The sequence below is a fragment of the Neoarius graeffei genome, chromosome 2 (genome assembly GCF_027579695.1).
Source record: "Neoarius graeffei isolate fNeoGra1 chromosome 2, fNeoGra1.pri, whole genome shotgun sequence".
In the NCBI taxonomy this organism is placed as follows: Eukaryota; Metazoa; Chordata; class Actinopteri; order Siluriformes; family Ariidae; genus Neoarius; species Neoarius graeffei.
In genome coordinates this window covers 57,150,536-57,173,137 of record NC_083570.1, presented here as the reverse complement: position 1 = coordinate 57,173,137, position 22,602 = coordinate 57,150,536, and the positions used below count along the sequence as shown (strand labels likewise).

General features: G+C 42.6%; 2 protein-coding genes across 4 annotated transcripts in view; both read left to right on the top strand.

Moving 5' to 3' along the window:
* Positions 1–4,938: 4,938 nt before the first annotated feature.
* Positions 4,939–8,098, top strand: glcea (glucuronic acid epimerase a). The gene is made up of 3 exons (XM_060914511.1): positions 4,939–5,428; positions 6,715–6,954; positions 7,074–8,098. Exons 1-3 carry the CDS (start codon positions 4,939–4,941, stop codon positions 8,096–8,098), a joined length of 1,755 nt encoding a protein of 584 aa, XP_060770494.1.
* Positions 8,099–16,095: 7,997 nt separating this feature from the next.
* ambra1b (autophagy/beclin-1 regulator 1b) overlaps positions 16,096–22,602 on the top strand; it is a 29,343-nt gene continuing 22,836 nt past the window's right edge. For all 3 annotated transcript variants that reach the window (XM_060914500.1, XM_060914498.1, XM_060914499.1), the window contains exon 1: positions 16,096–16,415. Coding sequence is in view for 1 of the 3 variants with exons in the window: in XM_060914498.1 (XP_060770481.1) it covers positions 16,383–16,415 (33 nt within the window). In the remaining 2 variants the exon portion in view is untranslated. The remainder of the gene's footprint in view (positions 16,416–22,602) is intronic.

The following is a 22,602-nucleotide window of genomic DNA, read 5'->3' as shown; positions in this document are numbered from 1 at the left end:
CCTGGGTTTCGGCACCACTGTAGCAGTTCGTAGGAGGGGGAGGAGCACAGAAAGATGGCAGGCTAAAATAAAGTTCCATAACTCAATTTATTTGTTCTTTTCAGACACAAATACTCTCCCAGTCTCACACACACACAAGTTGGCTGGTTCAGGAGAGAGCTCACTTCCTCTGCTCTCTCTCTCTTTATATAGGGTGTGGTCACTGGGAAGACACAAACACAGGTTAATTGACATCAGGTGTAGTGATTCTGCCACTTACCTTCCCTGACTCCGCCCTCCAGTCACAGACTGGCGCTTGACCACGCCCCCGCTGCCACGAGTGTATATAAATAAAAATTTATGGTGAAAGTAAGAAATCCCGTTACCGACTTGCTCAACTAAGACTGATTTGACTTCATTGATTGTGGGTTGACTCTCATTAAAACAGGATAGGTGTTATAACTTATGCAACATAGATGTACATGCATGCATTTTCACTGATAAAACATAAAAGGTTAATTAAATAATCAGATGAACTGAGACAATCACATTCTGAAGCAAAAAAGCGGGTGCGGACAGGAGGGGGAGTGCACAATGAGGGAGCGGGCGGGAGAGGTGATAAGCTGCAGTCCCGCTAACTAAAAACGTGTTTAAAATAAAATTTATAAATTATTAATTTATGTCTATCATATACAATTTGTGCTGGATATTTTATTTGGCATTAATAAAAACATTTTAAGATGCCTAAGTTTGCGGATGTGGTCTAATCTCGCATACATTTCCGATTCCTTTCCGCTCTTCCGTGTTTGAGATCTCCGATCATGGCAGAAGAGCAGAGCTCCTCTAGTGAAGCTCACAGTGCTTCAGAAGTAAGTGCTGCTTTAAAAAGAGGTACATTTGCGTGTTTGGGAAACGTACCCCTGAACGTGAGCTTTAGATATTTATGCTCAAATCCACTCAAAGTAGGGGGCGGGGCACCATCACGCTGTGTCTTTAAATTATATTAATTTCTTATAGGCCTACTTGTATTTCTCATCTCATCTCATTATCTCTAGCCGCTTTATCCTTCTACAGGGTCGCAGGCAAGCTGGAGCCTATCCCAGCTGAACTACGGGCGAAAGGCGGGGTACACCCTGGACAAGTTACTTGTATTTCCTAGAATGTAAATGTGAGGAGTGACATATAAGCTATGTGCAATGTACAATATTCTTAATATCTACTGTAGATTTTGGTAGGTGTGTTGGGTATCTCTGTAAAGCCTCAGCTGCGCATGCTGCCTGGCAATGCGCACCCTCGCTACGTGCGCTAGGTGAAGGATCGGTCAGTGGAGCGCTCAGCTAAGCTCAGCATGTTTAATTCCCCAAGCCAATGACAAGAACTTTTGTGAGAAATAACGCGAACGTCTGCATCATGCGAGATTTGCGGGCGGGAGCGGGACAAAATATGGCAGGCGCGGGCGGGAGTGGGACTGAAAATTATAATTCTTTGCGGGAGCGGGCGGGAGCGGGACTGCACAATGTGGGAGCGGGCAGGAGCGGGACTGAAAATTCTGTCCCGCGCAGACCTCTAATACAAGTTACATGTATTAATCTAAATGCAGGTAATAAATAAGAGTCGCATCCTACGGTACCCGTCTGTGTTCTCGCTTCTTGAAGGCCAATCTTGTGGCCAATTGTTTTGAAACAATCTGACTTTCAGTTGTTCATTCAGTTCTCTGTTCATTCACTTCTTCCACGTAATGGCGATATATTGCTGCTGAGGCAAGCATATCCAGTGGAGAAATCAGACGGCTGGTCTACTCATTCTCCATTTTCTCCATACCGAGTACTCTGTCATTACTGCTCAGCTCAGGCAATTACTAAAACCCGGGACGGGACGTCACCGGGTTTAGCAACAACCGCGGGGAGGTCACTGCCCGAGCAATAATATGTCATGTCCAGTTCCATCCCGGGTTTTAGCAACAACCCTCGGCTCACACTCCGGGAGAACTGGTGCCGAACTTACCGAACTGAACTTACTTTCCTTTTCTTGTAGTTTTCTTTTCCTTTAATTGTTGGTACTACACCCTCTTTCAATCCGGGCTTATAGCCAGTGCTCCAACAGATCAGAGGTTTCGTACGAGTCTTCAGTAAAATGTGCAGAGCAGAGGAGAGACCACTTCGTAGGCGCCCAATATGCCCGTGAACTTCTCGCAAAATGTATCCAAATCTTTGCAGTTTGAACATTCTTGGGCCATAATTGCAACACAAATCCACCATCTGTCGTGTTGCTGCACCTGCCAGCAACACATCTACATGGCATGGCAATAAATTAGCTCAAAATGGAAGCTTGAAGTTGCAGTCAGCTCTGTGCTTTAGTATAGCGGAAATGGCGATGAGACCGATAGACTTCCTGCGGTGATGTCACAGACGTCAAGGTCATACAATCAGACTGCTACCTATATGAATCATTTTAATCATAAAAATTACTATATTAGATTTATTGTTAATGCTTAAAACTATTCCTGTGCCATTCTTGAGGTCTCAAGGCATTTATAAACAAAAAGTGAGCCCATGGTTCTGCGTATTTCCTCTAAGCTGAGATAAATCCTGACAGATCATAGACATTACTCTTTAGATTTTTTTCTGCAAGTTTTTTCATGTCTTGGTGGGTCAGCTGGTTTGGATATAATTTAGTGAGTCTGACCCACCAGATGTGGGTCACTTGGGTGGTCTGTTGGAGTGCTTGCTGCATCATTCATGGTGCATTCGGGTACAGGTTTGCAATCCCTGGTCCTGGAGTAGTTGAGTGTTTTCCCTGCTCCCAACACACCTGATTCACTTATTCAACTAATTAGACTTAGACTTAGACAACCTTTATTGTCATTCAGTATGCAACAAGTGTACACAGAACGAAATTTCATTGCAATTTGGCTCAGCACGGAATTAAATATGAAGTGTATTGAATTAAATTATGCAGCAGCAAAAATATTATAAAGAAGAAGAAGCCTTTATTCATCACATGCACACTTCAAACAGTGAAATTCATCCTCTGCATTTAACCCATCTGAAGCAGTGAACACATGCACACAGAGCAGTGGGCAGCCCAGAGCGCCCGGGGAGCAGTCAGGGGTTTGGTACCTTGCTCAAAGGCACCTCAGCCCAAGGCCGCCCCACGTCAACCTAACTGCATGTCTTTGGATTGTGGGGGAAACCATAGCACCCGGAGGAAACCCACGCAGACACGGGGAGAACATGCAAACTCCACACAGAAAGGCCCTCGCTGGCCACTGGGTTCGAACCCGGAACCTTCTTGCTGTGAGGCAACCATGCTAACAACTACACCAAAGTGACCTGTGGAATTAAGTTTTAAATAGAAGTTTGGGTTTGGAGTTCAGCAGTATGGTGACCTGGGGGAAAAAGCTGTTACAGAACCTGGTGGTCCTGCACTGAATGCTGCGGAACCTCTTTCCAGAGGCCAGAGGGGAGAACAGTCCATAATGAGGGTGTGAGGCAGCACGGTGGTGTAGTGGTTAGCACGGTCGCCTCACAGCAAGAAGGTTCTGGGTTCGAACCCAGCAGCCGGCGAGGGCCTTTCTGTGTGGAGTTTGCATGTTCTCCCCGTGTCTGCGTGGGTTTCCTCCGGGTGCTCCGGTTTCCCCCACAATCCAAAGACATGCAGTTAGGTTGACGTGGGGCGACCTTGGGCTGAGGTGCCTTTGAGCAAGGTTCCTAACCCCTGACTGCTCCCCGGGCGCTCTGGTGTGGCTCTGGGTGTGTGTGCGTGTGTTCAGTGCTTCAGATGGGTTAAATGCAGAGGATGAATTTCACTGTGCTTGAAGTGTGCATGTGACAAATAAAGGTTTCTTCTTCTGATGATGATGTTTCTGGCTCGAGACATGCAGCGCCTTGGTGCAATGTCCTGAATGGAGGGAAGAGAAGTCCCAATTAACAGTTCTTCTTGAGCTGAAGTGGGTGTGTTAGGACTGGAAAAACAGTAAAATGTGCAGGACAGGGATTTGGTTCTCCAGGACCAGGGTTGGGAACCTGTGCATTAGAGTAGCAGAATAAATAGCGCCATCTGGTGATGTAGTTTGGAACTGCATGTATTTTATATTAATTTAAACATTTTGATATAAAATCTCATTAGAAGCAAAAAGTATCATTACTGTTTGAGTTTAATGTTTTTAATTGATTGTTTTTGATCGAAATAGACAATAGATAAGTAGAACGTTATAACGTGAAGTACTAGGCCTATTTCAGGCTAGTTCCCTATAATAAAGCTTTTATAAGGCACGCCTCACACTCGACTGCCTGATTGGTTGGTGTGATTGTCTCTTGCGTTTTCATTGGCTGAAAGCTGTGTCACTCTGTCATGTACGGCGGGGCAGGTGAGGGAGAAAAGGGCTTTGTTTGCGCCTATGTTTTTTTACCGGCTTATTGAGAAATAGCGTTAGTTTTTAAATAAATGTAGCGTTTTTAGTTTGCTTTTTGGATCTATTGCTCCTGAAACTACAGATACAGGTAGGTGTTACCTTTTTCCGAGTTTTTTTTTTTAATGATATATTCTACTAAAGCTCTCTATCAAAATCACGTGAACCCTTACAGCCTCGGATCCGCCCATTAATAAAATAACGGTGCCTGTTAAAGCCAGACATAATTGTCATGGTCTAAAATCAATCCTTCAACAACATCCTGGGGTTTTTTTCACAGCTGGCATCATGTACATGTGTGCTGTGCAGGCTGTAGGCTTCACTGACCCCTGCATGCTTATAATTCTGAGAATAGACTAAATAATAAACATACAGTATTGAACATCATTTGTATTCCTATCTAACATTTGAATGGTCGTATGATCACTAATGGAATTGTCTGCATCCAGTTCCAGACCCTGAAGGCATCCTTGAGACAGCTCAGTAGCTATCTTGTAAGATGTCCCTTCCTGTCTCATCCCACACCTGTGCATGGCTCTGATGTGAGGATGCGCTGCCTGGTGGCAAGAGTCAACCACAAAACGCTGATAGTCCTCTGTGCAGTCTTTGCTCTCATTACGATTGTGCTGTGGAACAAGTGCTCCAGCGATGTGGCTGTGCATCCACCAACCAGGTCCCAACCTGAGCCCGCACCCACTGCCGAGGAAGAAGTGGACCACGGGCAACTCCCCGAAGTGCCCCTGGTTGTCAGGGAGATGCAGTATGAGCAAATTGACTGCCTCATTAATGAGGATGTGACGATCAAAGGGCGTCGAGAGGGCAATGAGGTATACCTTCCCTTCAGCTGGGTGGAGAAATACTTTAATGTATATGGGCGCCTGGTGCAGTATGAGGGTACAGAGAGGTTTGAGTTCTCGCACAGCTACTCACGTGTGTATGCCCAGAGAGAACCTTATCATCCTGATGGGGTCTTCATGTCATTCGAAGTCTATAATGTTGAGGTGAGAGACCGCGTGAAGTGCATCAGTGGCATGGAAGGTATGTGAAAGATCACAGTTTACGATATTGCAGGAAAACGCAGTATAGTATAATAAGAAACTTTACAATCATCATAAGTCATTACTTATAGGGGTGATTAGAGGAATTGAGCTAAGGTCACATATAGCCGGTTGAGCCATGATAACCGTGGCTGGGGCTACCGTGGCCATTCCGGCAGATTTTGGAGATGATCCGTTGCATAAATTTGGATGGTGTAAATATGCAAATGAAGCCACGGTAGCTGTGATGGTAGTGACAGAAGATGCCAGTAAACCAATGGCGACAGCGACATATGGCCTTACGGCAATTACAGCAGTGTGTACGTTTTTCTCGACTGCAGGATGGCATAGCCACAGCAAGGTGAAATAAGCCATGCCCCCTAGGCAAACTTTTCACTTTCTGCAGAATGTTCCATGAACATTTTGAGCTTGATGGTTGCGACAGAATGCTATGGTAACCCCCGGTAGCCCACATAAGCCTCTCGTATGCATCAAAAAGGCTCAAGTATTCCTCGGGGATGCTCACGGATACCTTCACAGTTGTGATGGATGAATTCATCTGGAGCTTGACCCACAGCAATTTTCAACACAATGAAACTTTTCAGGGATGGGAGCCATGCCCTCCTGGTGGTCAAGGTAGCTCCTTGGCTCTCACATATTTCAACGGAAGGGCCCAGAATGCATGCCAGTTAACCCCTGGAAGGCTCAAAAATCATCTACTGGCGTCTACCAAAAAGTCTCATTCATCTCATTATCTGTAGCCGCTTTATCCTGTTCTACAGCGTCGCAGGCAAGCTGGAGCCTATCCCAGCTGACTACGGGCGAAAGGCGGGGTACACCCTGGACAAGTCGCCAGGTCATCACAGGGCTGACACATAGACACAGACAACCATTCACACTCACATCTACGGTCAATTTAGAGTCACCAGTTAACCTAACCTGCATGTCTTTGGACTGTGGGGGAAACTGGAGCACCTGGAGGAAACCCACGCGGACACGGGGAGAACATGCAAACTGCACACAGAAAGACCCTTGCCGGCCACGGGGCTCGAACCCGGACCTTCTTGCTGTGAGGCAACAGCGCTAACCACTACACCACCGTGCTGCCCTCTACCATAAAGTGATTCCGGCTATGTGAGACCTTACCTTTACTGAATCATGTGCTCAAGGAATATCTAAATAACAAGCAGTGACATTCAGGGGTTAATCAGTAAAGCTAAATGATATTTCACTTGTCTTAAACTGAACCCAGTACTCATTCTAACTCTGTTTCTTTGGTTACTTTAGGTGTTCCCATTTCCACACAGTGGGGTCCACAAGGCTACTTCTACCCAATCCAGATAGCTCAGTATGGACTAAGCCACTACAGTAAGAATCTTACAGAGAAGCCACCAAGCATAAAGACTTATGGGTTCATGGAAGAGAAAGAGGGCAGTCCCAGTCCCTGGACAATCCCTAAAGGTTGCTCGATTGCCAAGGTCCATGACCCAGGTCACACAGCCACTATTTACCAGTTCACTACACCAGGTAAAGGCTCTATTGATAAATTGTCGAAATATAAAGATAATTCCAGTTTGATGCCAGAGTATAACATAACATAATTTTAGTTGATGCATTTTTAACTAAGTCTGCTTTGTTTTGTGTAGATAATTCAGAGGGTATAGCTCTACTTCTGGACAACTCAAAGGATTTTGTCCTGTCCTTTGATGTGAAGTTCACTTCAAATGGTAGCGTGTCAGTGGCGTTGGAAACAACGGAGAAGGGACCGCTGTATACCATTCACTATATCACCAGCTCTATTCTCATTTCCTTCAAGGACAGGGAAGTCACCTATGGCATCGGCCCCCAGACATCCTGGGGTACCCTGAGCCGAGACTTGGTGACTGACCTGCGTAAAGGAGTGGGTTTGTCTAATACCAAAGTAGTGAAGGGGACTCGGATCATTCCTCGACGTGTGGTCCAGCTAGTACTGCGCGGCTCAGGCTTCATCAGCAACATCACCATCTCCTCCACAGCTCACATGGCTGCCTTCTTTGCTGCTAGTGATTGGCTCCTACGCAATCAGGACGAGCGCGGTGGGTGGCCCATCAAAGTGGCCCGTAAATTAGGGGAAGGTTTTAGGACACTGGAGTCTGGCTGGTACTCTGCCATGGCCCAGGGACAGGCTATGTCCACACTCGTGAGGGCATACCTTGTCACACATGACCTTGTGTACCTCAGTGCAGCCATGCGTGCCACTGCACCTTTCAAACGCATGTCAGAGCAGCATGGCGTGAAAGCTCTGTTCATGAATAAGTATGACTGGTATGAAGAGTACCCCACAACACCCAGCTCCTTTGTGCTTAACGGCTTCATATACTCACTGATCGGACTGTATGATGTGGCTGAAATAGCAGGGGACAAACTTGGCCGAGAGGCAGGCATACTGTTTAGCCGAGGATTAGAGTCCCTTAAAGCCATGCTGCCACTGTTTGACACAGGTTCTGGAACTGTCTATGACCTGAGGCATTTCACGTTGGGTTTGGCACCAAATCTGGCACGCTGGGACTACCACACCACTCATATAAACCAACTGCAGCTGCTGTCCTCTATAGACAGCAGTCCCATTTTTAGAGAGTACGCAAAACGCTGGAAAAGCTACCTGAAAGGGGGTCGGGCCAAACACAACTAGAAGTTCGCCAAAAGACTTTTAGTGGAAAGAACCTCCTAATCTGCTTTTAAAGACTGAATTGGCATGTAAATTAAAGTAGTATGTACTGAACAATATGAATGACTGACATATTTTAGCTGAGAAAAATTATCCAGCTATGGTATTCTCAAACATACATTCACACATTGTGAACTTGGAAAACGCCATTTTAGCAGCAATGTTACTCCATACTTCCAAAATAGTGGTGATGATGCAGATATTTACATGCACTTTAAGACAAGCACATCCAATGTTGCCTATTGTGATTTATTAAAATATTGTTTGTCAGTGACAGAAGCAAATATTATAAATGGTGACGTACTATAAAACTAGGAAATTATGAACAGGACATTAGGTCCCTTCATGAAAATGGGGCTTTTTCAAGGTCTTGTGCAATAATTTCAAATTGTGTAACTTATATTGTATGTCTTATTTATTTTCTTGGTAAGTGATGTAACTTACAATGTATAGTTTATTTCTATGTTAGTGATAAAATGGCAGTCAAGGTGAGATTTCTTTGTATAAACATATACTATATATTGAAGTTTGAATATTGTTCTACAGCTCATGTAACACACCTTTCTTAGTACATATATGCTAGAGTTCATGGTTTTATATGATGAGCAGCTTTGAATGTAAAATAAATGTATTTAGACAAATGTTTGTTTCTGTCGGTCATCAAACAACTATTTTAATCATTAGCATTTCTATGACACATAATTACTAATACTACGATAGAAGGATGTCCCATCCAGGGTGTATTCTCACCTTGTGCCAAGATAGCTCCAGATCTACTGCAAGCCTGGCCAGGATAAAGAAGTTACTGAAGATGGATGGATGGTTGCATGAATAAATGCTAATAACAGCACATTTCAGGAACTGTCCAAAACAAGACCTTTTAATGAGCATTTAATGAGTTCCTTTCCCATTTACAGCCATCAACATGGCTGCTCACAGTGTTAGAACTTTAAAAAAAAGTGCACAGCACATACCTGGAGTTGAATAAGATTTGAATGATTTTTTTTTTGGCTCACTGAGTTCACCCCCATTTCCATCCATGTACACAAAGCTCTGCCCAGAAACTTATGGTGGTTCAACTAGATTTGGCATACTAATTAGACTTATCATGAGGAAGGGCTATCATAACATCACTTTCAAGTGCACTTGGACATCCACTTGTATGAAAAACAACTCACAACTCAAACATTACCATTCATAAAACTCAATATCTCATCTCATTATCTCTAGCCGCTTTATCCTTCTACAGGGTCGCAGGCAAGCTGGAGCCTATCCCAGCTGACTACGGGCGAAAGGCGGGGTACACCCTGGACAAGTCGCCAGGTCATCACAGGGCTGACACATAGACACAGACAACCATTCACACTCACATTCACACCTACGGTCAATTTAGAGTCACCAGTTAACCTAACCTGCATGTCTTTGGACTGTGGGGGAAACCGGAGCACCCGGAGGAAACCCACACGGACACGGGGAGAACATGCAAACTCCGCACAGAAAGGCCCTCGCCGGCCCTGGGGCTCGAACCCAGGACCTTCTTGCTGTGAGGCGACAGCGCTAACCACTACACCACCGTGCCGCCAAAACTCAATATTTTCCTCAAAATGATTTAAGAGGATGTGAAGGGGTATTGTGGGTGTGTCTATAAAATGACTGACAAGAGGCCAATCTAAATACAAACACAGGTTGAATCCGAACACTAGTATGCACTAATGTCAGTTAAGAATATAGTACCCAACTGAACAACAGCATGGCTTCAAATTAAAGAGAGTGTGGGTGCTAAACTGGTCTGCCTGCCTCCCTTTGAAAATGTTTGGTGCATTATGAAGCCACACAATTATGAAAGGGAAATAATTTCACATTCAGAACTTCAATAATTCGTGTCCTCAGTTCTCAAATGCTTATTTAGTGCTGTTAAAAGTAAAGGTAATGTAACAGTCGTAAACATGTCCCTGCCACAACTTTTTTGGAATATGTTGCAGGCATGAAATTCACACTGAATGCATATTTCCCAAAAAAAAAAAAAAGTTTATCAGTTTGAACATTAAATATTTTGTTTTTGGATTGTATTTAATTGAATACAGGTCATAAAGGATTTGCAAATCACTGCATTCTATTGTTTATTTATATTTTACACAGCATCCCAACTTTTTTTGGAATCAGGGATGCAGATCAATCAACATACAGACATATTCACTTGTTAAATAAAGCTATAACTCTGTCTATGTAGTTCCTGTTTGAAGAGGAAATATACATCATGTGTTACAATTAGCTATTATATATATGTGTATGTGTGTCCAGGAGAAATTATATATATATGGGCGGCACGGTGGTGTAGTGGTTAGCACTGTTGCCTCACAGCAAGAAGGTCCGGGTTCGAGCCCCATGTCTGGCGAGGGCCTTTCTGTGTGGAGTTTGCATGTTCTCCCCGTGTCCGCGTGGGTTTCCTCCGGGTGCTCCGGTTTCCCCCACAGTCCAAAGACATGCAGGTTAGGTTAACTGGCGACTCTAAATTGACCGTAGGTGTGAATGTGAGTGTGAATGGTTGTCTGTGTCTATGTGTCAGCCCTGTGATGACCTGGCGACTTGTCCAGGGTGTACCCCACCTTTCGCCCATAGTCAGCTGGGATAGGCTCCAGCTTGCCTGCGACCCTGTAGAACAGGATAAAGCAGCTAGAGATGATGAGATGAGATGAGATGAGATATATATATATATATATATATCAGGGCTTTACATTAGCGCCCGCCCACCCGCCAAATGCGGGTAAAATTCGGCTTTGGCGGCTCTGTGGTCGGCATGAAGCTGGACTCTCTGGTGGCGGTGGCAGAGAAGAGGACTATGGACAAACTATTGAGCATCATGGATGATGCCAGTCACCTTCTGCACACCGTCATCAGCAACCAGAGGAGCCTGTTCAGTGACAGAATGCTCCTTCCCAAGTGCAGGACGAACAGACATAAAAACTCCTTTGTCCCTCATGCCATCAGACTATACAACTCCTCTCTGGGGGGGAGGAGGGGTAACAGGAGGACAGAGGACAGGAAGGAGCAGTAGCCTAGCCAGACAATAAGCAATACCGGACAATGTGCAATATAATGTGCAATATATCTCCTGACGCCCCTTCTCCCCACCTTTTTTACCCTCCCTCCTTCCCCCCTTCCTCTCTTCCCCATATCTTATTCTTTTTATATTTGTATATGTAAATACTTTAATTTATTTTAATTTATCTAGAAGTTTTCTCTATTTCTTTTCTCTGTTTATCTGTAATGATGCTGCTGGAATCTTAATTTCCCTGAGGGAACCCTCCCAAAGGGATCAATAAAGTTTTATCTAATCTAATCTAATCTAATCTAATCTAATCTAATCTAATCTAATGACTTTAGTCCCACTAGCCACTTTGGCCGGTGGTTTATTCTGTGGTATGACAATATATTTTAATTGTAGTTTTCTCTGAAGGCATCTGATATAATAAACGCATTGCAGTGTAATATTACGCGCCTACAACTCCCATGAGCACCTGCATAAACATTCTGACAACATGTTAGAATTGTTTAGAACGTTCGTTAACGTCTCAGATAAAATCAATGATACGGTAACCTGCAGTTAATGAACGAAGCAACAAAGTTGCTGATGACTGACAAACGCACTATGTGGCGGCATATCGCTGGAGTTTCAAACCCCGCTGCTCAGGAAAAAAGGGGCAGAGATGAGCAGGGCCGGAGCAGCATTTTAAAATCACAGAGGTCCGTGATGCGCAAAGCGCGCACCAAAAAATTTTCGACATATTTAAATGAGAGGGGTGAATTACACGTCACACAAGAGATCTCATCTCATTATCTTTATCTATTATCTATATCTATTATTTTAGGGCATACCTAACAACGTGTTTTCTTTCTCTCTCCCCCCCCCCCCCCCCCCCCATCTGTCCCTCTGAGTTACATGTTGATCCTGGGATTGAGATGCTGGCCTCTTCTGCCCCTCAGACCTGCTTGATCCATCCTGGTGCCCTGTGTCTGGTCGGAGTTTTATCGCCCCACTCCTGTGAAGGACGGCCCCATGAGGACAGTTGAGGGTTATACCTGTTAAAACTGTTAATATTATAGTCAGGCTGTCTGTTGTTGCCCAAATGAGGATGGGTTCCCTTTTGAGTCTGGTTCCTCTCGAGGTTTCTTCCTCATGTCGTCTGAGGGAGTTTTTCCTTGCCACCGTCGCCACAGGCTTGCTCATTGGGGATAGATTAGGGATAAAATTAGCTCATGTTTTAAGTCGTTCAAATTCTGTAAAGCTGCTTTGCGACAATGTTTATTGTTAAAAGCGCTGTACAAATAAACTTGATTTTTTGAAAACTTGATTATCTCTAGCCACTTTATCCTGTTCTACAGGGTCGCAGGCAAGCTGGAGCCTATCCCAGCTGACTACGGGTGAAAGGCGGGGTACACCCTGGACAAGTCGCCAGGTCATCACAGGGCTGACACATAGACACAGACAACCATTCACACTCACATTCACACCTACGGTCAATTTAGAGTCACCAGTTAACCTACAGTAACCTGCATGTCTTTGGACTGTGGGGGAAACCGGAGCACCCGGAGGAAACCCACGCAGACACGGGGAGAACATGCAAACTCCACACAGAAAGGCCCTCGTCGGCCACAGGGCTTGAACCCGGACCTTCTTGCTGTGAGGCGACAGCACTAACCACTACACCACCGTGCCACCCAGACTGTCTAGTTCATAGCAAAACTGAAAATACCCTGTACTGTGAAGACTGTAGAAAGTCTGGCAAAAACCAACACCAGTAATTTTAAACTCGAAACTGTAAAGGACCACGAAAAGTCAAATGCACACATCGGTAGTATAACATCAAAACCGGAGAAGACGGCTGGTTCACTACAGGACAGCATTGCTTTCAGTCCCTGGCTGTCATGAAGTCGGCTGAGCTGGAGAGGATGGAGCTGCTGTTTAGAAACATATCTGTGAAGAATCTCAGTCATCCAGGTACATAGTAATCTGTGGTTGGTAGAAGAGAGCAACTGGACTTGCTTGAAGATTCTTGAAAACGTTTCGCCTCTCATCCGAAAGGCTTCCTCAGTTCTGTCTGACTAATAGGGAGTATCAAGTATTTATCCTCTCATGGATCATCATAGAATCCGAATCAGAATGCTGATGGCTGCACTGTAGATGGCTGATAAAAGATGTCATAGAACGTTTTCAAGAATCTTCAAGCAAGTCCAGTTGCTCTCTTCTACCAACCACAGATTACTATGTACCTGGATGACTGAGTATCTTCACAGATATGTTTCTACGCACTTTGGGATGAGATCCCTTCGACTAGTACGGGAGTATGAGAGGACTTCCAGAAAACTGGCAGACATCTTAGCCAGAGAGGATCGTTCATTATTGTCAACCTGGAACGACCATCACTGAACAGAGGTAGGTGTCTATGACATCTATCAGCCACCTTCAATGCAGCCATCAGCATTCTGATTCGGATTCTATGATGATCCATGAGAGGATAAATACCTGATACTCCCTATTAAGACAGAACTGAGGAAGCCTTTCGGATGAGAGGCGAAACGTTTTCAAGAATCTTCAAGCAAGTCCAGTTGCTCTCTTCTACCAACCACAGCTGTTTAGAAACGTTCACGCGATTGTAAAGAAGTTGATCTCGCCCCAGCTATCAACTTACGGCATGCGGGAAGCCTCAGGTCACGAAGACCATTTTTCATGGACCATTCAGACTCATCTGATGATGAATGTAATGAGGACATTTAATGTCTCTCTCTACACATGTTCACACACACACACACACACACACACACACACACACACACACACACTATTAATAGATAATATACATAATAATACTTGATAATACACATAATACTTGCATATCAAAACATCAAATGTTTTTCAATGATAAATGTTTTGAATTGGACTTTTAATATTAGAATCAGTTCAGTTGTACTGAATGTTATTTTTCATATACGATATTTCATATTGTAAGGGGCTTGAATTTGAGTTCAATAAACAGAATACTCTGTTTATATTTTTGTCTGAATTGGTTGCATGTTTTCATATAGGGAGCTACCTTAACCCTTTGATGCAAAACATATGCACACCCCTTCTAATGCACAACATGGGTCAAAAATGACCCGCATTCATTTTCCAGGTTATTTCATGCTGACTGAGTTTTTCTTTGCTCTATCTTTTGAAGTCAGTTTATTTTATGATTGAATATTCCAAGTATTCTTTAAATATCTTGTTTTTAATTACCACAAATCATTAATTTAAATTTTTCTTTCCTACTTTATGAACAAAAATACTTTTTATATTACTACACATGGGTCATCCAAGTGTGATTTAAAATTAAACGTCTTAATACTATAATAATAATTTGTTTCAAGTAATTACTTTAGCAGTGAATGGGGCCAGTTATTTGTTTATTAACTATGTAGTTAGCTAAGTCAACTACAATAAAATTAGCTAACTAAAGTAGAATATGTCAACAGCTCTGTAGCTAATAGTAATTACTTGTAACTTTCTGACAAGTAATCTACTCACTCTCAAGATAACCTAAACATAATCAATTTTTTTCTAAGGTAATGTTAGAACAATTGAAAAACATTACTTACATGTATGAGATGGGCAAAGGGCGCTGTGCTGAGCTGCGAAATGTCTGACACAAGCACAATTCACAGTTCCCACCAAACGCTGTAGTAAATGCATGCGGGCCGTTTCTGACCCATGTGTGTAAACTTGGTGTAGAATTACAAAAGCTGTGCTTGTTCATAACTTAAGAAAGGAAAAATAAAAATGATGATTTGTGCTAAACAAAAACAAGATATTTATTGCATATTTAGAAAAGTAAATGACAAAATGAATTTATTTCAAAAGTATATCATAGAAACACTCAGCCACACATGAAATAACCTGGAAAATGAATGCAGGTTGTTTTTGACCCATGTTGTGCATTAGAAGGGTAGTGATACAAAAAGGGTTTTTATTCAAAAAGTAAGAAAGGAAAAAATAAAATAAGGATGTATGATGATCAAAAACAAGTCAATTGAGGAATACCTTGAATACTGAATGATGGAATTAATTTATTGCAAAGATATAGAAGATAAAAACTCAGCCGGGTCACTTTTGACCCATGTTTTGCATCAAAGGGTTAACAGCACTGAATACTTGAGTGCTACTGTAGAGATACATTATACGCTGCCATTCATAATTAAATCTAGAGCTTCCGAACTTTAACGTATCATGGTGAAGAAAAAACTGCGATTTCCTGGCAACAAAATTGTGGCTAGTGAAAAGGCTGAATGGCTAGTGACTCGGGAAAACCACTAGCCACAGTGGCTGGTGAGCAAAAAAGTTAATGTAAAGCCCTGATATATAAAAGAAACAATCTAATCTCATTATCTGTAGCCGCTTTATCCTGTTCTACAGGGTTTCAGGCAAGCTGGAGCCTATCCCAGCTGACTACGGGCGAAAGGTGGGGTACACCCTGGACAAGTCACCAGGTCATCACAGGGCCGACACATAGACACAGACAACCATTCACACTCACGGTCAATTTAGAGTCACCAGTTAACCTAACCTGCATGTCTTTGGACTGTGGGGGAAACCGGAGCACCCAGGGGAAACCCACGCGGACACGGGGAGAACATGCAAACTCCACACAGAAAGGCCCTCGCCAGCCACGGGGCTCGAACCCGGACCTTCTTGCTGTGAGGCGACAGCGCTAACCACTACACCACCGTGCCGCCCAAAAGAAACAATTTCTCCTTGAAATTGGAAACACACACATATATATATATATATGAAACAATTTCTCCTGAACACTCTTTTTTGAACCATTTTTTTAAACGTGCTCTTCTCTCTGACTGTGTATGAATCTATGCGCTCTGTTTTCGATTAGTCTACCACGTCCAATTATCCAGCATCTGAGCTCGTCTCAATGCCTGGCTACGTCAAGATGTCCACAAGCCCATAAGCTAGTTAACTAACGTTTTATTATTATTTTTTTTCGAATCCTGTAAAAAAAATTGAAGTAATCAAAATGGTCTGATTGTTAAATTTTTAAAAGAGATGAATGTAACCCGCTGGCTGTATGGGATGTTGCATGACATTGTCATTATATGATTACAAAAAACGCGATTGTCAGTTCTGGTTGGTTTCTAATAGCAAACAAGCTTGACTGGGTTAGCAAGCCAGCTAGCTAGCGAGTTTGTAACTACGCCTTCGATGACACTTTTCACTGGAAAGACAAGAAAACAGGTATTTACTTTTTACGTTTTGTATCTTTTTACATTTTAATATAATGCTATAGGTATTTTTTACCATTATTAGCAGCACGTTATTGTTTTTATTTTTAATTAAAAAGCAGCGTCTGCGCTCGGTAGCTTGAATGTTGCTAGCCTAGCTCATCTTGCTAGCTAGCTAGCTGGCTGCCACCAGTTTCCATATTTGGGCGGGCGCGCTAGTGACTATCGTTATCAAGTTATTGTTAGCTTGACTCAGATAGGAGCTGAGTATATATACTTTTACTTTTTTATTTTATTTATTTTTTTAAAAAAGCAAGACGGTTAAACCGCTCAGCAGTGAGCACTATAAAGCGAGATCATTCTGAGTATGAAAGGATTTGACGCAGTTTCTAGCCAGGCTGTGTGCCTTCACCAATACCATCCCATTACAGTACAATTATATAAATATAATATCTCTCTCTCTCTCTCTCTCTCTCTCTCTCTCTCATATATATATATATATATATATATATATATATATATATATATTTAAATGTATGTATGTGTGTGAGAGCAGGCATAAGAGGATTGGTTTTGAGTGTGCATTTTTGAAATAGCACCAGGTTTCAGTGCTGCCACATTCTCCATTCATCAGTATTCTCCAGTCAATTAGCTTTAATTTGGGTCTCAGATCCATTCAGGTTTTTGTTGTAGATGCTTATTTAGTAAGTGGAATTAAGCAACATACACTATGCAGTCAGAAGTATGTGGACACCTGACCTTTACAGCCATATGTGCTTTATGAACATCCCATTACAGATTTCGTCCCCCATTTGCTGTTATAATACGTCCACACTTCTGAGAAAGTCTTCCATAACGATAAAATAACGAGTGTTGTGTATTCCCGCCTGAGATGTGCAAAACTTGTGAGAACAGATGTGACGTGTAATTCATGAGACGGTAAATCCATATTGTTGTTTTGAATTTGCTGCCAGGAGCTTTAAAGTGAGGCAGTATGAGTATTCGGATTTTGTAGGTGTCAGTAGTTCTGTCGTAATATCACTGCATTGTTATATACATTAATCCAATGGTTCAAATTCCCACTGGAGCCTTGGTGAATTAGTCATGAAAGTGTTCCGGATTTTCCCGGAATTCCGGATTTTTAGATTTTCCTCCGGATTTTTTCCGTTAATGATCCGGATATTTGACAAAACTCTTGAAAATCTCCAGTTTTCCAAATGGAGAAATTTATTTTTCGGATTTTTCATGTTCCTAGACACGGCGTAATACTTCGCATCGTCCTTGCCTGGGCGCAGTCCTTAAATAGCCCAAACATAGTTCATTGATTAAAGACAGGTGTTCTTTGTTAACGGCGCGCGTGCCCAAGGTGCGCCTTCAGGTGCACGTGCTAAGGCGCGCAGGACTGACACCGTTCTGCGCAAGCGCAACACAATCGCACTAGAAAGCATGTTCAAGCTGCCAGTGTAGCTGCGGTCTTTTTAGTTGTGGATTACGAGTATTTTCTCGTGTTAATAATTCGCCATGTCAAAACAAGCGAAACTTTCCTCCTCCTTTCGACATGAAGAGAGGTAAGCAATTTATTTTATATATACACACACACTACCATTCAGAAGTTTGGGGTCACTTTGAAATGTCCTTATTTTTGAAAGAAAAGCACTGTTCTTTTCAATGAAGATCACTTTAAACTAATCAGAAATCCACTCTATACATTGCTAATGTGGTAAATGACTATTCTAGCTGCAAATGTGTGGTTTTTGGTGCAATATCTCCATAGGTGTATAGAGGCCCATTTCCAGCAACTCTCACTCCAGTGTTCTAATGGTACAATGTGTTTGCTCATTGCCTCAGAAGGCTAATGGATGATTAGAAAACCCTTGTACAATCATGTTAGCACAGCTGAAAACAGTTGAGCTCTTTAGAGAAGCTATAAAACTGACCTTCCTTTGAGCAGATTGAGGTACTGGAGCATCACATTTGTGGGGTCGATTAAATGCTCAAAATGGCCAGAAAAATGTCTTGACTATATTTTCTATTCATTTTACACCTTATGGTGGGAAATAAAAGTGTGACTTTTCATGGAAGACACAAAATTGTCTGGGTGACCCCAAACTTTTGAACGGTAGTGTGTGTGTGTATATATATATATATATATTTTTTTTTTTTTTTTTTTTTTCCCCATCAAAGTTGCATTTTGTGGTTTCGAAGCTAAGTTTTAGTGCCGTTTCTAGAACACAACATCAAGAAAACGTGGAAGAAACAGCAATAATGGAAGAGCCAGTTTCTAAGCTGCCTAAAACTAGCAATGGTAATTATTTTTTGTTACATAATGTACTCAGGCTGCCAGTCAGTGTGTGACACACACACACACACACACACACACACACACACCCTACGGCCCTGATTTACAGTGGAGGAAATAATTATTTGAGCCCTTGCTGATTTTGTAAGTTTGTCCACTGACAAAGAAATGAACATTCTATAATTTTAATGGTAGGTTTATTTTAACAGTGAGAGACAAAACATCAAAAAGAAAATCCAGAAAATAACTTCATATAAAAGATATAAACTGATTTGCATTTCTTTGAGTGAAATAAACATTTGAACCCTCTAGCAAACAAGACTTAGTATTTGGTGGCAAAACCCTTGTTGGCAAGCACAGCGATCAGACATTTCTTGTAGTTGATGACCAGGTTTGCGCACATGTCAGGAGGGATTTTGGTCCACTCCTCTTTGCAGATCATCTCTAGATCATTAAGGTTTTGAGGCTGTCGCTTCGCAACTTGGAGCTTCAGCTCCCTCCATAGGTTTTCTATGGGATTAAGGTCCGGAGACTGGCTAGGCCACTCCATGACCTTAATGTGCTTCTTCTTGAGCCAGTCCTTTGTTGCCTTGGCTGTATGTTTTGGGTCATTGTCGTGCTGGAAGACCCATCCACGACCCATTTTCAGTGTCCTGGCAGAGGGAAGGAGGTTGTCACTCAGGATTTTACGGTACATGGCCGCGTCCATTCTTCCGTTGATGCGGTGAAGTAGTCCTGTGCCCTTAGCAGAGAAACATCCCCAAAGCATAATGTTTCCACCTCCATGCTTGACAGTGGGGATGGTGTTCTTCGGGTCATAGTCAGCATTTTTCTTCCTCCAAACACGGCGAGTTGAGTTAATGCCAAAGACAGGGCTCGAAATTAACTTTTTTTCTTTGTGTCCCCCAGTGGTCCCGAATTCTGTGTTGTATTGTCCCGAATGGAAGCAATAGTGTCCCCATTTTTTTCCTCTCTGAAATAACCAGTGGTTAATATTATCATATGAAGTTACTATTATATTTGTAACTATGCGATTTTGAACCCTTTATATCATTTTTACAATAAGTCACAAGACACAAGCGACACATGTCCTATGCATCATCTACTTCAAAATTACAGTTATTGCATTTTCAGTTTATTAAACTTTGGCGATCTCACTGTATGAACAGATACCCGTTTATTTAAAGGGGCCAACTAGCTCATTCAGAAAATGTTTCAACTCCCTGCATCTGCAGTACACTTTAGTTGAAAATAAGACCCCTTTTATGTTCATTTCATCTACTTATACCTTGAATATCTGTTGGCACTTATAAGGCCAACTTATAATTTTCACCATTACCGTTATCCATTTTTATGAACTTTCCGTTATCCATTACCGTTATCCATTTTTATGAACTTTCCGTTATCCATTTTATGAACTTTCGCTGCAAATGTTAGCAACATCACCATAGTGGCAGGTCCGAGCCTAGTTCTGCTGCTGACTGACTAAACTTTCTGAACTAGAAAGACACCAAGAAAACTCACTTATTCTGTTGAACGGTATCTTCCGTCAATATCATCCACATCATTCCTGTTGTATTTTATAACGTGTCTAACAGTGTTCATTAAGTTCATTCAGTTGCTAGCGTTGCCTGCAGACCAGGCGATGACACTTTGGATCCTGAAGGTCCCGGAGACGTTATGTCTGGGCTTTCAGTTTCTTCCCCGCGGTCGGTCCGCTTCAACCACTTAAGCATTTTTGTTCTGGCAAGAGTCGGCGCAGCGTGTGCGCTAGCAATTCCATTCCAAGTCCATATAATGCGGACTCCGGCCGAAGATTCTAGAACAGAATGCGCTGCTCTGTAGCCTACGGATGCAGGTGCATCGAAAGTGTAGCTACTATGTATTTTTCGCTGTTAACGTTTTAAAATTAAAATTGACAAATTAGGTGAATGTCTACGTATGTGTTACGGCTTTGTAAATAATATTAATGTAGAACTTTTTTTCTAGATCTATTTTTTTTTCCATTGTCCCGGGATTGTCCCAGATATGATAATTTTGTGTCCCGATTACATTTTTTATGGTCCCCGGGACATCGGGACACCGTTAGTTTCGAGCGCTGGCCAAAGAGCTCGATTTTGGTCTCATCGGACCACAGCACCTTCTCCCAATCACTCTCAGAATCATTCAGGTGTTCACTGGCAAACTTCAGACGGGCCTGCACATGTGCCTTCTTGAGCAGGGGGACCTTGCAGGCACTGCAGGATTTTAATCCATTACGGCATAATGTGTTACCAATGGTTTTCTTGGTGACTGTGGTCCCAGCTGCCTTAAGATCATTAACAAGCTCCTCCCGTGTAGTTCTAGGCTGATCTCTCACCTTTCTCGTGATCATTGATACCCCACGAGGTGAGATCTTGCGTGGGGCCCCAGACCGTGGTCGATTGATGGTCATTTTGTATTTCTTCCATTTTCAAACTATTGCACCAGCAGTTGTCTCCTTCTCACCCAGCTTCTTGCTTATGGTTTTGTAGCTCAGTCCAGCCTTGTGCAGCTCTACAGTCTTGTCCCTGACATCCTTCGACAGCTCTTTGGTCTTGCCCATGTTGGAGAGGTTGGAGTCTGATTGATTGATTGATTGATTCTGTGGACAGCTGTCTTTTATACAGATGTCAATTTAAGACAGCTGTCTTTAATGCAGGTAATGAGTTGATTAGGAGTGTCTAACTGGTCTGTGGGAGCCAGAACTCTTAATGGTTGGTAGGGGATCAAATACTTATTTCACTCAACGAAATGTAAATCAATTTATATATTTTATAAAATGTGATTTTCTGGATTTTCTTTTTGATATTCTATCTCTCACTGTTAAAATAAACCTACCCTTAAAATTATAGACTGTTCATATCTTTGCCAGTGGGCAAACTTACAAAATCAGCAAGGGATCAAATAATTATTTCCTCCACTGTATATGAGAAATTTGGTATTCGTTGGCGTGTTTAAATTTACAGACAATAGGAACTAACGTAAACAATTGGCTTCAACTTGCATAAATATGAATTGGATATTTTTAGTTCACTTTAGCTTCTGCAAACGCACAACTCTACTAAAAGATTGATAAACGAGGCTCAATGTCCCCAACATTGAAACCTGAAAGCTTTAGAAACTCTAACAGACCTTTACTTTTTAACAGTACTGTTTTGGGATTTTGCTGAGTTTACCTTCAACTGTCTGATTTTTTTCAGAGTAATGAACTATGTAGCAGGAAAATCACTGCGTTTTCTAAATGCACTCCTGAAAATGACTCATTAACTAGGGGAATTAAATTTGATATTTTTGACGTAGGGCGGCACGGTGGTGTAGTGGTTAGCGCTGTCGCCTCACAGCAAGAAGGTCCGGGTTCGAGCCCCGGGGCCGGTGAGGGCCTTTCTGTGCGGAGTTTGCATGTTCTCCCCGTGTCCGCGTGGGTTTCCTCCGGGTGCTCCGGTTTCCCCCACAGTCCAAAGACATGCAGGTTAGGTTAACTGGTGACTCTAAATTGACCGTAGGTGTGAATGTGAGTGTGAATGGTTGTCTGTGTCTATGTGTCAACCCTGTGATGACCTGGCGACTTGTCCAGGGTGTACCCCGCCTTTCGCCCATAGTCAGCTGGGATAGGCTCCAGCTTGCCTGCGACCCTGTACAGGATAAGCGGTTACGGATAATGGATGGATGGAATCATGAAGGGGAAAAGAAAATCTTGTCACTCAGCAAAATGTAAACCTTTACTTAGTGAGGAATCTCTAAATGAAGTCAATTTGCTTGTGTAAGCATTTAAAAACAATAATAATAATAATAATAATAATGGTACTTTGTATTTGTATGACTCTGCCCACTGGTAGCCATTATAATATTTGATTTAATGCCAACTTTCTGCAACCAAGGT